The sequence below is a fragment of the Sminthopsis crassicaudata genome, chromosome 2 (assembly GCF_048593235.1).
Source record: "Sminthopsis crassicaudata isolate SCR6 chromosome 2, ASM4859323v1, whole genome shotgun sequence".
In the NCBI taxonomy this organism is placed as follows: domain Eukaryota; kingdom Metazoa; phylum Chordata; class Mammalia; order Dasyuromorphia; family Dasyuridae; genus Sminthopsis; species Sminthopsis crassicaudata.
Genome location: NC_133618.1, coordinates 573,246,082 through 573,263,208, shown reverse-complemented (window position 1 = coordinate 573,263,208; position 17,127 = coordinate 573,246,082). Strand labels below are relative to the sequence as shown.

The 17,127-nt window shown below is 36.8% G+C and overlaps 1 protein-coding gene across 1 annotated transcript in view; it reads left to right on the top strand.

Annotated features, from left to right (window-relative positions):
- The window catches only part of EFL1 (elongation factor like GTPase 1), a 213,218-nt gene that overhangs the window by 73,808 nt on the left and 122,283 nt on the right, over nt 1-17,127 (top strand). Inside the window, exon 15 of the mRNA XM_074295259.1 lies at nt 1,605-1,743. Coding sequence (XP_074151360.1) covers nt 1,605-1,743 — 139 coding nt within the window. The remainder of the gene's footprint in view (nt 1-1,604; nt 1,744-17,127) is intronic.

The window sequence follows — 17,127 nt, the reverse complement described above, 5'->3', positions numbered from 1 at the left end:
ATGGTCATTGGTTTTTTCCCTATAATCAAAGACAAAGCTATGGAGATCACTGAATGCTTAGATGTCTTTGGTAAAGGAGGTACACCTGAAAGGAGAAAATCAACCCTGATTGTTGAACAGTTAATGAGGGGTGGACTTTAAGATGAGGAGATGGACAGAAAGCCTTTAGTTTCTTCTGCTGAGAACCATTGTTTGATCATAAGGCTCAGCTGCTGCTAGCAGTCTGGAGAAAGGAATCTATCTCTGTCCAGATATGGCAGATTTTCTCTGTGATCTGAATTACCCTAGAGCCCAGTGGGGGAGTGCAAGGGCATAGACTTGATGCTTTTGTGTTGAAATTCACCTTGATTAGAGGATTTGGACAATCTCATGTTTCAGCAATGTCAAAGACTGGCTGACTTACAGGGGTAGTCTCTGAATGAGGACATAGGCAGAAAAAGACTCAACCCTAATTTAATAATTTCTTTCAAGCGCTGGAGGAGGGAGATCAACCAACCAAGCCACATATGGTTGCTATGCTTATGTCTTGATTCCATATAGGGAGATAAATAGTTTTTCTGTATTAAATTATTTTTCTGTTTTGGTATTTTGGGTGTTGCTTTCTACCTCCCATAATCCTTGTAATAGGATTACTTACCTACATAGTAAACCTTTGGGATTCCTTTTTTCTGGACAGCTAGGAATAGAGTACTTTGTGAACTTGAAGTCAGGAAGATTTGAGTTCAAATTCTGCCTTAGATGTTTATTGGTTGCATAATCCTGATCAAGATATTTAATCTATGTTTTGCCCAGTTTCATTACCTGTAAAATGGGAATAATTATAGCACCTATCTTCCAGGTTGTTTTGAGGATAAAATAGATAACATTTGAGAAGTGCTTTGCAAAGCCCTTATAATTCTCAAGAATCTTCTAGACTAATAGCTCTGGATTTTCTGACTTTAGCCATCAGGGTTGGCCCAACATCAAGCTCAAAATCATGACCTCATGTGGAGTTCTTTATTTGCAACTTCCATCTAGTCACTTCCCTTCTCAGAATCCTTTAGCAGTTCCTAATATTTTCTTAGCTTGGGTTGAGGTCCTCTGAGGATTCTACTATCCTTTGTAATCTTATGTCTCATCATTATCCAAAAACTTTTCCTCTGCTCTGGCCAGAATGACATACTCACATTTCATGGGATATACTTTGTGTATCTTGCAGTATCACTTTGCCCAGACTTTTCTCTTGCTGTAAGACTGATCTTTTTCCTTCTATTTATCTAAGTCCTCCTCATGCTTTATGATACTTTCATATCTCCATTATAGATCTTTCCTTTACCATCTACTCCTGCCAGGCTACAGTGATCCTTTCTACACTCATATATTGTTAGTTATCTTTTTGTATGAATGCATTTTGTCTTCCCAAGTCTATTAGAATCTCTTCAAGGTTAGAGACCTTTTATAATGATCTTTTTATATTACATATTACTTCTAGCACAATTTTTTTGCACATGATAAGTTTGTATAAATTTTGTTGTTTGATTGGAAGGGGTGCATTTTTACTTTTTATGGAAATCATTCTTAGTTCATAAAATATCTGTTTACCATCAGTCATTCTCTTTGACCAGGTACCTTTAGGCTTTTCGGCTTCTTCAGATGATCTTCCATCAGTTCCCCACATGGCTTGTTGTACTTTGGAAAACCTCTACCTTTTGATGGGAAGGGAACTAGAGGATCTTCAGGAAGTACCTCCAGGCAATGTACTAGGTAGGACGGTGCTTTTAATTTCTCTAATTTAGCATACAATCATGTAATATGTTTAAATATATAAAAAAAAATTTTCTGCAGGTAGTTCTCCTTCCTCACACTGCCATTACTTTATTTTCTCTGGGATTCAGCTTCTTTTCAGTGGAATGGACAGCTTTTTAGAAGACTAGAATTGCCTGGGAATATTATTTAATGGCCCATTTAAATTATTTTCTTTCTCTCTTCAATCACCATTTACTTTTCTGACATTTCTTCTTTACCTGTGGCTAAAATTATCCATTCGTTTCTATGAGTTTTCTTCCATATTACTTAAATGAGAAATGTCTAGTCATCTGGTATTTCTTTCCTGCTCATGATTTGTGTATTCACATTTAAAATTATAAATGGATAAAATGAATAAAAAATTTTTATTGTGAACTTGATAGACTTAGATTTTCAGGTTCTCCTTACCTTCATTGCAAATCAACTCTGCTGAAGGCAATTTCTTTAGTAGGTCTTTGTCCAGAACCTATGTTAAATGTTAAATTATAGAGCCCTTTACTATAAATTACAGTCTCTTGATCTTGAGATGCCCTTTAGTGTCAGTAGATGTTTGTCTGAATCTTAGAAAAACTAGTTTAGAAAATTTTCTTGAAATATTTTGATTTTAGGTGCCTAAATATACTCCTCCTTATGAAAAGCATATAACAAGCACAATTACCTAATTTGCTTATGGATCCATGTCTTTTCCATGATTTTGAAGCCTGCTTTTGAATGGCTTTGAGTACTTAGGAGGTTTCATGCACAGCTGTTGCTAACGAAATACTGGGTATTGAAAACAGAATTAGAAATAAAATAGAAAACATTATCCTTCCCTTGTACAAAACTATAAAAATTTTGCATCTGCAAAGCTTTCTATTGTTGCAACCACAGGTTAATGCAGATAAAATGGAATTGGAGAAGGTTCATAGTGGTAATTTAAAGAAGCAAGTGGATGACTGACCTGTATGTGGGGAGAGTATAATAAAGATTTTTTTTTTAATTTTTTTTTTTACTTTGGAAAGTAAAAAATTGAAGCTTAAGTATTTGGAATCATAAATGATATAGACTGGTGAAGTGAACATAGACTGTTTTTGTCATATTATCAGTACTTACATGAATCCATGCTATTTAAGATCCAAAAAGACAGTGCAGTTTGGTGAAAAAAGAACCATAAAGTGAGTTCAAGTCTAGGTTCTTTTAGTAACCAGCTGAATGACCATGAACAAATCCTTTCACTGGCCTAAGCCTAGTTTCCCAGTCTATAAAATGAAAAAGAGAGGCTCAGTAATCTCTGTGGTGCCTTACTCTAGTGTTCTGTGAGACTCTCTAATCTTCAGAGAAATAATTTTACTCTAAGATAGAATCAAAGATGATTTCTCTCTGCCCTAGGATATTTTTGAAGATTCAAAAAAAAAAAAAAACAAAACCAAACCCTAAAACAGGTTTGTTTATCTATTTATTTAGTAGCTGTTCAGAGTTCTTCAGTCATTGTCACCAAAACATCTTGAACAGATGGTGTCTCTTCAAACCTGTGAGTTACTTAGGCCATTTCATTTGTTCACTGTGAAGAGCACATAGTGATTAAGAAAGTTTGCCACATCTGCAGTAGTTGTGGTAGTAGCAACCATATCTGAAGCAGGTCACAGAGTAACAGAAAGCAAATTTCCAAATTTAGGAGTAAGTTCAGTTTAGGGCTGAAAGGCAGGCCATGCATTCTGGTATATTATGAGGTGGAAGGGGATAGAGTGACCTAGAAGAGAGACAGCAACAGATCAAAATAATGAATGCTGGGATGCCAGCCAATAGTATGTTGGAGCAAATTTTATTGATACCAGATGTGTCAGCATAGTTTTATCCACTTAAAAATGCTTTATCTTTTCACATGTGGATATGAAATGGAAAGGAGACAGCTCATAAGTTGGCTAAATTTGACCTAAAAATACTTTATTAATCATAGATATTTTGTTTTCTATTTCTTTTTTACCACGAATATGGCAGGAACACATTTCACAAGTTAAGCAATAGGGGGTCTTACTGTGATTTGGACAGACCCAAAAGCTCTACCTCCCTTTCCTCGCATTAATTAACCTTGTAAAAGGTACCAATTCACTTTTAAAAATGCAAAAACTTTCAGAATAAGATATAACCATTATCCATATGTTTCTCATCAAAAAATGGTATACAACATCAGATTTATCCATCCCAGATGTAAATTTTTGTTGGAAGAAAAAAAAGAAAACGTTATATAACTTACTTGAACAATTCTACATTTTACAGACAAGAAACAAAGCAGAAATTTCTTTGGCTTTTGAGAACATAGGAATTCACATTTAGTTTCTGCTAAATTCACTTGAAGATCTTGTAATGATTGATTAGAATACAATAGTTTTTTGTGATCTGAAAACAGTTGCTTGACATTTTGACTTTACCTGCTTGCTTTCTACATTTGTATGGTTAAAGATGAGGGCATAGAGGAGGGCAGTGGATCTCTACTAGCCTTGACACTAGGCTTTTGTTAAACATGGGGATGAACATCTCTAAAAATATAAGTTTGCTATTGCCTCTTATTAAAATGTATGGGAAATTAAATTAGATTTCCAAATCTTCAGTTTTTTTCACAGAAACTTTTCAGATCTGTTCCAGATGGTTAAATTGCCTTTAAAAGTTCTTGAAGAAATATTCTCAGAAGCAACATGATATCTTTCTTTTTCACCATAACATCAAGAAAATAATGAATATTAATAAGTTCTCTTCTGAACTTATTTTGCTTACGTCCTGATTGGTTACTGGGTCAATAGAAAGTCATGGTATGTTGAATGAACTAGCTCTGAAATATTGGTCAAATAGTATGATTGAAGCCCAAGAAACTTTGAAAGAGTTTTGACTTAATATTTATTTTGAGAAAAATATAAATAATTTCATGGTTTTTATATTTTTAAAGTAACCTTTTATCTAAAAGTGATTACTTTTCCCCTTTATTCCAAACATTTCCCTTTGGATAGGGAAGGGGAGGATTTGTTTTGGTTAGCTACAAATGATATTTGGTTTTTGAATTATATCTTCATTTTAAAAAGTATTTAAAGTGTTTAAAATATTTACCTTATAAGTTCTGACACCTATTACTGCACTTATTTCTTAATCATCCTGGATTCGGCCCTTATTCTTCAATTAGAGGAGTAGTTTTTCCTAAAAGAAACAGTATTGCTTGCTTTAAGCTAATAGCTGTGCATTAAGAATTTTAGCAGCATTTGAATTGTTTCAATTCCAAACCTGTGTATAATCTATAAACTAGAGAAAGATTATTTCTTTCTACTTAATTCATAGGTTAGATCAATTTAGCCAAAGTAAAATGGAAAGGATCCGCAAGTGTTGTGAATTTTTTTTCATTCTAGACCAAAAAAAAAAAAAGTGTTGGAATTTTTTTCCCTGAATAATCCAAGTATGCATGATCTTCTGCTTTGTTTTGGCTACATAGAATATTATTGTTATGAAGAAAATATTTACAATTCCACTTGTTTTAGAAAGTGGCTAAGCTGGCAAAATTGTCTGTTAATTTGCATTTAGTCCTTTAAAGCTATTGGCTATGATCCTTCATATCAAGTGGCTTATAATTATAAGTCTTTACATTTATACAGCCTCATATAACGTCATGGATGCTATGGACATATCATATGAGAACAGAAGGGCTGCCTGATGGGGAGAAGTGGCTGCAGAGTTCCCTTCTGCCACCTGTCAGTCCACGCCCCAAATACCAGCTGCTGTACATTAAGCAGAGTGGACAGAGGGGTTGGGGAGGCCAGCACACTGCCTAGGCAGAAAAAGCATAGCAGGGCTACTAGAAAATGCAGTATTATCGTGTCAAGTTTTAGTCTCCTCGTGGCTTCTTTTCTTTGTTCTTGCTCAGGTTTGTTATGTTGCTCATGATTTTGTTCTGTTATTACAGTGGTGGTTGCTTTTCTTCTCCTCCCATTTGCTTTTTTTTTTTTTTTTCTTTATTGCTAACTGGAACTGGTCTCTTTAAAGAACCACCAACTTCCAAACAGACTTTGTTTCTTTCTTGCCTCCCTTGCTGTTCCATCACACATAATTTCTCTCTCATATGAATCCATGAACTATATCACAAAAAGTGTACCAGAGAGTTGTGGTCTGTCAGCCCCCCAAGCATTGAAAACACAGAAACAAGCAAGTTGTTTAATTTACCTTTTCTTTGTAATCCTTTATGATATTTCTTTTCCTCTGGGTACCAAGGAAAGTAAAACATGTAGTAGATTGTTGGGATTACTAGGTGAGAACTCGGGTTGTCTGGATAGTGACAAGGTGAGAATTCAGGTTGGACAATTACAAGGTGAGAACTCAGGTTGACTTGATGGAAGGAGCAGGCTCATTGGCTGAGGTGGTTCTTCCCAGAAGCCCTTGCATTATCCCACGCCCATTCTCTGGGAGAATAAAAGAGAGGACTCCCAGAGATAGAAGAAGACTCTCTGCATTGCATCAGGCTTGACGGGGCTCTCTGCAGGAAGGGAAGTCACTTCTCTGGACAAGAGTTAACAGCAACTGCCTGGAGAAACGGTTCGTTACAGGAAGAAGAATCTGTCGGAGAGATTTGAGTAGAAGACACAGCAGATCTCTTCCCAGAGAGTGATCCGGCAGATTTAGACCGTCGTGAGACAGGTTAGTTTTACCCTACTGATGAGGGGTTGTCGCCATAGTAATCCTGCTCAGTACGAGAGGAACCGCAGGTTTAGACATTTGGTGTATGTGCTTGGCTGAGGAGCCAATGGGGCGAAGCTACCATCTGTGGGATTATGACTGAACGCCTCTAAGTCAGAATCCCCCCTAAGCATGACGATACCGCAGCGCCGAGGAGCCTCGGTGGGCCACGGATAGCCGGGCCTCCGCGCCCCCTCCCCTCACTCCGGCGGGGGGGCCTCGGGGGTCGGGGCCCGGTGCGGAGGGCCGTTCGCGCCGGGGGCTGGAGAGCGGCCGCGAAGGGGGGCCGCCTCTCACGCGGAGCGCAGCGCATGTTCGTGGGGCACCTGGTGCTAAATCATTCGTAGACGACCTGCTTCTGGGTCGGGGTTGAGTCGGCTGAGGTCCAGGGATTGAATATAGCTTACATCTGCCCCATTTCAGCTATAAGAGATTCCTGGTTTAGCCCTTAACAAGTTAAGTTCCTTATTTATCTATTAGCACGCTCACTTAATCTTTAACAAAGTTTCCTCGTTACTCACGGTTCTGGGTCAGAGAGACTGAGATCTAGATCGGAAGCTTTTCCACTGGAATCAGGACTGTGTCTGTCCCTGTTCGGGCGCCAAATTGCAAAGGTCTGGTCTAGCTCCTCTTGTCAGGATAAGCAAAAGTCCTTGCCCCACGTTGGGCGCCAATTGTAACGAGCTGTCGTCTCTAGAAGCTGCCGGATCACTCTCTGGGAAGAGATCTGCTGTGTCTTCTACTCAAATCTCTCCGACAGATTCTTCTTCCTGTAACGAACCGTTGTCTCCAGGCAGTTGCTGTTAACTCTTGTCCAGAGAAGTGACTTCCCTTCCTGCAGAGAGCCCCGTCAAGCCTGATGCAATGCAGAGAGTCTTCTTCTATCTCTGGGAGTCCTCTCTTTTATTCTCCCAGAGAATGGGCGTGGGATAATGCAAGGGCTTCTGGGAAGAACCACCTCAGCCAATGAGCCTGCTCCTTCCATCAAGTCAACCTGAGTTCTCACCTTGTAATTGTCCAACCTGAATTCTCACCTTGTCACTATCCAGACAACCCGAGTTCTCACCTAGTAATCCCAACACTTGATCATGAAACTCTTGTATGAATCCAATCTGATTTCAGGTGAGGCTTAGAGGAATAGTAATAATAACCATTATTTACATACATTTTCTCATATGATTCCTCATAACTTTGACCTCTTAATAGATCTTTGACCCCATAATCCCATTATTGAAAATGTTCCAAGAATGTTAAAAAAGAAATAAAGCCATTAATAAAGGATTATAATAATGACATAAAACCCCAAACATTTCAGATATCTAATAACTGAAAAGAAATTAGTGCAATACTTAAGTATTTTCATTAGTGTGGCTAATCCCACAAGTAATGCCACCTGCTCTCTGATCATATCTGAGATAGTTTTCCTGAATTATTCAATTAAAATAGTTCATCATTTGGTGGTTGGTGAATTTCATGTTACAATGAAGTGCTGGAATATGTTTTTAGTAGAGTCAAACACAGCAAGGAAAAGAAATGTAAAGAATGTAAAGAAATGAAGAGACCAGGATGTTCTTTTGCCACTATTATAAAAGGAATATGTGTCCATTTACAAGGGGTAAATGGACAAAAAACATTGGAATAGGACAAAAAAGGTTATAATTGATAAGTTGGTGTAGTTACCTGTAGGATTTTTTTTTTGTTTAATTTTGGTTAATTACAAATCAAGTTTTGTAGATTTTGCTAACGTCCATATTCAATTCTTAGTTTTAAAAATGAACCACTGCAAAACATGAAGAGGAACCACTGCAAAATAACTGTATTTCAGAGTATATGTATATTTTTTCTTCATTCTAAAGAATAAAAATCTTTTGTATTCCCTAGTAACTAAATAGAGATCAGCTTTGTCAGTAGGGAGCTGGATTAGCTGAGATTAATAGTGCCTATAATAACAATATATCAAAAAAAAAAGTCACTTTTACATAGTACTTTATAGTTAACAAAGTGATTCCCTCACAGCAGATCGGTGTGATAGATCTTATGAATATTATAATTCTTGCTTTACAGAAAAGGAAATTGGAGAAGCTCATGTGGGTATTAGTATCTTTGATTTTCAGAGGAATAAACTGAGTTTTAGAAATCTTAGGTTCCATTTCTTTCCCTTTTAAGGATGCTAGGGAAAGCAAAGAATGACAGCAGTCTGCATCTCTTTGTGGTCACCTAGCTAATAACTGTAAAAGCTGATGCTCAAATTAAGATTTTCCAAATTCACATTTAATGTCTTTTATTCAATACTACAAGTTGCTTCCAAAGGTAACTGTAGAACTATGTGTCTCTTCAGCTTTTTGATGTGCATAGTGTTCTTCCTGATAATTAAATTGTAGCATATGAAAGCAGAGTTTTGTTTGGAGAAGCCACAAAGCTCTTGACTGTAGCATGCCTAGGAATTTATGGACTTGTGAAGCTATACTAGTGAATAACCAAAATAAAATTCTGTATTAGGAAGGGAAAAACCTAAGCAAGATAATTTATTGTAACAACATAAATATGAAAAAATAAATATTTACCTAGGATGATGGGAGGAAAAATCGAAGGGAAGAGCTGTATATAAGAAATATCAAGGGGAAAAAATTAACAAGATTTGATGATTGATTGAATATGGAAGTGTAATAAGCAGTGACACTCCAGCACAATTTTTCTTTGCAACTATTTATATTTGAATATATAAATTTTATTGCATGTAACATCTATAACAACTTATTAATATTTTATTTCCTTTTTCTATACATCTCCATTTTATGTATATAGTTCTACTTTTATATAAATTGTCCTGTTTTTATTAACACTATTGTCCTCCTAGTCAAACACCCAAATTCATTATCTGAAAGTCTCCCTTTCACTCCTTTCTTATTCCTATCTCCTCAGTTCTACTTCCGTAATATTTTCCCCATTTCCCCTTTTCTCTACACAAGCACCTTATCCTATCTATTTTCTCTTCTGAACAAACTAGACAACAGTCCAATCTCCTGCTTCCATATATTTATAAAAACCATCTCCTTCACCTCTTAAAATCCTGAACTTCCTTCCAAGTCTTAGAGAAGAGTTACTTTTTCCTGAAGTCATCCTTGCTTTCTTTTTACCATACATGCCCCTCTACCCCTAGTTATTAATGTTCTCTTCATTCTCATATTACTTTGCATTTTTTATCTGTGCCTATCTTTTTTTTTCCTCAATAGTATTTTATTTTTCCAAACACATACAAAGATAGCCTTCAACATTCACCTCTGCAAAACCTTGTGTTTCAAATTTCTTTCTCTTCCTCCTCTATATCCCCTCTCCCCGGGTCAGCAAGCAATCCAATATAGGTTAAATATGTGCAATCCTTTTAAACATATTTCCATGTTTATCATGTTGTGCAAGAAAAATCAGACTGAAATTAAAAACCATGAGAAAGAAAAAGCAGCCTACAAAAAAAAAGGTGAAAACACTATGTTGTGATCCACAGTCAGCCCCCATAATTCTTTCTTTGACTTGCCTTGACTCACCTCATTGTTAAAAAGAGCTTCAGCCATCAGAGTCGATCATCACATAATTTTGTTGCTGTGAACCAGGATCTCCTGGTTCTGTTCCCTTCACTCAACATTAGTTCATGTAAGTCTTTCCAGGCTTTTCTGAGGTCAGCTTGCTCATCACTTCTCACAGAATAACATTCCATTACATTCATATGCCATAACTTACTCAGCCATTCCCCAGCTGATAAGCAACATCCACTTAGTTTCCAGCTCCTTACCTTTACAAAAAGAGCTTGCTATGAACACCTTTGCACATATGGGTCATCCTTCCTCTTCCACAATCTTCCTGGGAGATAGACTAGTCTTGACGCTCTTGGAGCAAAGTTCTTGCACCGTTCTATAGCCCTTTGGTCATAGCTCCATACTATTCCCTAGAATAGCTAAACCACTTCACAACTCCCCTACAATGCAACAATATCCCAATTTTCTAACATCCCCTCCAACATCCACCACCATCTTTTTCTGTCGTTCTAGTCTCAATGCATGAAATGGTACCCTAGAGTTGTCTTAGTTTTTTTAATCAATAGTGATTCAAAGCACCTTTCCACATGACTAGAAATGGCCTCAATTTCTTTATCCAAAAATTGTCTGTTCATATTCCCCAGCCATCTATAAATTGGGGAATGATCTGCTTTCCTAGAAGTTTGAGACAGTTCTCCATATATTTTAGAAACGAGGCCTTCATTAGAAACATTAGCCACAAAAATTGTTTTCTCCCTTTCTTCTTCCCCTCCAATTCTAGTTGCATTAGTTCTGCCTGTACAAAAAACATTTAATTAAATGTAATCAAAATTATCCATTCTGTACCTCACAATGTTCTCCATTTCTTCCTGGTCATAAATTCTTCCTTTCTCCATAGATATGACAGGTAGACTATCACTTGTTCTACTAATTTGCTTATAGTATCACTACCTCATGTCTAAATATGAACCCATTTTGGCACCATCCTGGCACAGGGTGCCAGACACTGGTCAATACCTAGCCTCTGCCATATTATTTTCCAATTTTCCCAGGGATTTCTGTCTTACAGTGAGTTTGTGTACATCTTTTAGCTCCACAGTATTTAAACTCCTTAGGGGAGGAGATGGGAAGAACATAAAAGCTGTTTTATTATTATGTTTGTATCTCTAGCACCCAGCAGAGTTCTGTATATATTTAATAAATGCTGATGCAGTTGTTGGACACATACATGTGGACACACACATTTTTTCTATTTAGTAGTGATCAGGAAAGTTTTGAAGGATAACAGGCTTTGATGAAAAGATTATGAATTTGGTTTCAAATAAGCCAGGTTTGGGGTAGTAGACCTAAATGGAAATATGTTCTTGACAGTTAATGATATTTGGTTGTATTTCAAGAGAGAAGTCAAGACTGAACATGTTAATTTGGGGGTAATCTGATGGTAGTGTTAACTGACTCTAAAACTGATAAAATATCAGAGAGAACAGGTGGTATCAGATTTGGTTGGGGTTTTACACAGACTTTGCTAGCTGAGTAGAAGGAAATATGAAGGAAAATTCTGCCCAGACCCCAAATTTTAGTCATATCAATATAATGGATTATTATTAGAAACCTGTCATTAGTGTGCCAACCATACTTGAAAAATGGCAAATGGTTTAGTGTAAGCAGAATAAGGCTGGCTAGTGCTCTTATGCAAGCAGTATCAAAGCAAGCAGCTTACCAGCTGAAAAATGGCTCTCCATTGTTTCCCTTTTTCATGCTTCCCCCCACTTTCATCATAGGTGCTTTAATTGAAAACACTCATTAGATGTTGTAAGGCGTGGTGAATAATTATTTAAATATTCCATACTGAACAATAAGTGTCTTGTAGGTCAGGCTTCATTTAAATGCATTTTAGAAAAAATATTTGTGACTTCTTTAATATTGTCCCTCTATGTCATAGTAGAATTTAAAATGGCTACATCACAAGAAAGACAAAGGGAATGCAGGTCTATTCATTGGTCTGGAGAGGGGAGCGCTCTTGGGGCAGGTGGTTTGGAGGCTGAACTCAGAAGTACTAACCCAGGTAGAAAGAGCTAGGACATGCTGGGTGAGGCTGGAGCGCCCAAGCTTTGCCTCTGAAGGGTGTGGTTGGAGGGTCTAGCTGTGTACAGAAGGTATTTGTGTGCTTAAAGAGTAACAGATACTTGGGGAGCTGAGGGGGACCATGGCACTGGCCTTTGTGTTTACTCTGCCTCAGGCTTGGTGCTGAGCGGTTAACCAGTTCTATCTCAGTTTATCCTCAGTGACCCTGAGAGGCAGCCTATGACTATCTCCATTTTATAAATAAGGAAACTGAGGCAAGCAGGGTTAAGTTGCTTACCCAGAGTCTCCTGGCTGGTAAGTGTCTGAGGCCAGATGTGAACTCAGTTCTCTGGGCCCAATTTCATGCTGCTGGATTGGAAGCCAGAAGCCCTGGGACCAAGCCTAGCTTTGCTCCCTGTATTCTCTTGGGTAGTCATTTAATATCTTTGGGGATCTGTAAAGCACAAGGGTTGGATTAAATGATCTGTAAATAGCCAAAACTAAGGTAGAACAACCAAGGATTTGTCCCAAGACTCCAGTATTTGGGAAAGTGTACACTAAGTTTTTCTCTAGGACACCAGTATTTAGGGGGATCATGAAGGACAACCATATTGTCCTACTCTCTTACTCCATCTTCCATGCCCTTCTCCCAGGATTTCCCTTCTTCTATTGTCCACCTCATTCTGTGAAACTGGAGCAGACTGGTTGCCCCTTCCCTGGCACACGCATTCTTAGGATCAGTAACACCCTAATCAGCATACTGTGCTTGTCTCGGGTCTGAAACCAGAGGCTGGCACCACTTTCCCCAAACTGGGCAAAGTGCCTGTCTGCTCCTTGGGCTAAGCATTGGGCTCACTGGCTCCACACCCCTACTTTGCCCCAGGTTGCAGAATTCCAATTAGGGTCCTGTGCAGGTGAAAATCCTATGATCATCAGGCAGGGTGCAGTCAAATTACTTTTTAAAATAGGTAGCTTATCTAAGTAGAAGGAGGGTAATACAGTCAGGAAGTATCAGATGCTGAAGGAGATATGACCAGGCAAAGGCAGCGCCAAGCTTCAAACAAAAACTGACGTCTCTATCAGTAGGTTTAGTTGTGCTAAGCTGTCTGATCCTCCCTGGGAAGAGCTGATTTTTCACAGACACATCTGTGTTTTTTGGAAGTCTGGTGGAGTGCGACTTTCCTAGCTTTAAAAAGATCCGGATATCGGAAAGTTCATAGCACCTTTAACTCTTGGTCTTCAATTTCCTTATCGCAGACATTCTACAAATTAGACTTGAATAGATATGCTGCATTTTTGTTTGTGGACTGATAGCTTTACCCTAGCTAGGGGTGCAGTCTCTTCTGAATTCCAATCCCCCCCCAAAAAAAAAATTCTTAGAGAGCCTTTTTTTGGGGGCATAAACGTGCAAACAAGGGACATGGATCCAAGAAAGTGAAGGCTCAAACCCAGGAACTTAGAAGAATTATGAACTTAAAATCAGGAAATTTGCATTAATGTCCCCAAACCAGTTTCCTTATCTGTAAAATTGGGGATAATAAGACTGACACAACTAGCCTCTTAGGTAGCACTTTACAGACCTTAAAGTACTGTCTAAATGTGAATTATCAAGAACCCAGGCTTCAAGCCTGGAGAAGGACTTATAACCTGGATCTAGGCAAGCAGTGCTCTCTTTGCCAGTGGAGTTTCAATAGAATGTTAATTTTGTGATTGTTCTTAGGACCACAACTGAATCCAAAGTGTGAGCAGATTTGAGCCTTCAAGTGGAGGAAGGTAGACACACATTTGGCTGGAAAAGTGGGATTGAGGAAACAAGGACATTCACCAAGATTATTATGACTATTCTAAAGGCACAGTCCTTTTCCTCTTTGAGATGTCTTTACTTGAAATTTGGATCCACTGAAAGCAGGCTTTAAAAAGATCCTCTTACCCTTTGGCTAATTGGGAAGATTAAAAATACTTCTCATGTCTTCAAATGCTTCACCTCTCTAGTCCTAAATTAGAAGTAATTTGAATGTTCTATAGGCCTCTGAAGATTACTGGCAGGGACCTACTCTCTTCGTCTAGCTTTTTCTTGCTCTCCATTTCCACTTATACTTTCTCCAAATAAATGAGTTTCAGGGAGTAATCAAACATTCCTAAATAGTATTTCAAAGGTATAGCTAAAGTTCATATTATATGAAAATATAGTGTCTCCATAACAATAAAAATAACAGTGGAAATTATTGGAACTACCTATCTCTGAAGACAAAGAAAGAGTTGATTCTTGGGGGGTACTTTTCATATTTCTTACCAGAAACCATATGGGGGCTATTTATTCCCATGCACAGTGATATTTTGTGGACACTGTAGAGAAAGCATGAAATGGTAAAAGTAGTCACAGACTCATAGAAAATTAGTTCTAGAAGTAACCCTCAAGATTATTTATTGATGAAAAAAAGGTTAATTTACTTATTTATTGTCACCTAAGGACCCTGCTATTGTGAGTAGATAGGCTACTTTATAAATAACCCTTTATTTTTTGTTTATTATTGATAAAAAGCTTACACCTGATAGTGGTTTCATAGAATATGTATATATCCATCCCAAAAGGAAATGTTTTATCCAATAGGAAAGAAGGAGAAATGCTGACATTGACATGTTTAATTTGGGTACTTTTTTGTTTTCTTATGTAATTAATTTCCTAAATGAAAGAAATCTTACTCGTAATGTAGAATATAATTACAATGGTTAGGTCAGTATTATATATTACTACTTGTTTAACAGATAAGAAGGCTTTGAAAATTCATCATCGAGTTCGTTTTTTTGAGACATGTAATTAACTTTAGGAATCATCTAGTCCAACTTCTGCATATAACAAAAAAGGATGCAGAACCTGGGAAAGTTCAGTGACATTTTAAGAGCCATACAATTGCTTTAATCCAATTTGGATAGACTTAGGACTCCTGAATCCCATTCTACCACTTTTCCTTCATTCCTTAAATACCATTAAAAACAAATTTCCTTTTTATAATCCACATTAAAAAAAAAAAAAAAAAAAAGCAAATCTGAAATGCCAACACTTTCCATCTAAAAGTGGCATTTGTTTACAATTTCTGGCATTTGAAAAATTAGAAGGAAATACTAGGGGTCGGCTCCATCCAGAGTCAGTACATACATGACTGCTTTTAAGCTACAAGATTGGTTGAGAATAGGAACCTTGATCTGGAAGTGATCTCTTAGAATTATTTATTTTAAATTCATTACTATTACCATCAAAAATCCCAATGTCTCAGAGATGTAATAAGTAGTGGAGTGGGGGGCTTATGACTCCAAGTTAAACATGCTTGCATTTATAGTGTCCTCAAAGCCAACATTTCAGAGGATGAAGTAACCTGGATCATTTGCTTCTTTTCCTTTTAAAATTTATCCATTGTTCAGTATTCTTTCTCCTTTTTTACTTTTACTGTGATTTGTCAAATTCAGTGAAAGATATATTTTCCATGTGAAAAAAAAATTTTAATAGTGATTTTTACAAATATCTCATGAGTACATTACTTATTGTACATTAGGTACAATAATTTTCTTTTTTGAAATTTTCTCCTATACTTGGATCCTTACAAGTAAATTACTGGTAAATTATTCAGCAAATTAATGAAGTTACTTAGGCTTCAGTGATTATTTTTTAATGAAATTACCACAAAAAAACCAAAGAATTTTTGAGTTAGAAGAAATTATAAAGATTATCTAGCCTAATCTTTTTTGAAAGATGAGAAATGTATTGTTTCTATTTTTACAATGACTTATTAACATAGTGTATTTTTCTCTTTATTTTTAATTGAGGTTTGGTATGAAGTGATTTCTAATAATTCTTTTTGGTAGATTCTAATAAGTTTGTTTGATTGCAAAGAAAGGAACTTTTAGTCTCAACCCAAATTGAGAAATTGATGCCAATTTATTTGTCATACACTAGTTTGAAAGTATATTATTAAAAACAAACAGTAAGGCCTGGAGAGACTTACATGAACTGATGCTGAGTGAAATGAGCAGGACCAGGAGATCATTGTATACTTCAACAACAATACTATATGATGACCAATTCTGATGGAAGTAGCCATTTTCATCAATGAGATGAACCAAATCAGTTCCAATAGAGCAGTAATGAACTGAACCAGCTACACCCAGCAAAAGAATTCTGGGAGATGACTATGAACCACTACATAGAATTCCCAATCCCTCTAATTTTGTCTGCCTGCATTTTGGATTTCCTTCACAGGCTAATTGTACACTATTTTCAAAGTCCGATTCTTTTTGTACAGCAAAACAAGTGTTTGGACATGTATACATATATTGTATTTAATTTATACGCTAACATATTTAACATGTATTGGTCAACCTGCCATCTGGGGTGGGGGGGAGGAGGAGGAAAATTGGAACAAAAGATTTGGCAATTGTCAATGTTATAAAATTACCCATGCATATATCTGGTAAATAAAAACTATTTAAAAAAAACAAAAAAACAGTAATTGCAAAGGTTGGAAGAGAATGTTGTTAGCTCACCAAGCTTTATAGTGACTTCCTTGGAGAACAGGAACTTAATAAATTTGCTTCCTTGAAGACTTGAGAAGGTATAAATGACCTCCAGTTAAGGCTATTTTTAAGGTCAAGTAAGCTTGGGAGTCCAAAACTTGTGAGGTAATTTGAAGTAGAAGTGAAAACACCAAAGTAAACTGCAGATAGATATTAGCCTTAAACATAACAATTGCACCATTAGGAAGAGTCAGCAACCTGATCAGCAACACTGTGCTCTTGATTAGAAATACAGATTTTTCGGTCATCTACAAATAAAAGTAGTAGAGAAAGAAAAGTAAAGGGAAGAATGGCATAGTTGAAGGGTTAATGTCCTTAATAACATTAGGAATAAGGTTAATCTCTGAAAGGAGAGGCACTTTTTTGTTGGGAGGCCAGGATGAAAAGGTCTATATAAAGATAAGTATTTTAAAATGGAAATACAGAATGGTAATAATTGCTGGCATAAAATACTTTTAAGTTTCTAAAGATCTTTACTTATATTGCCTAA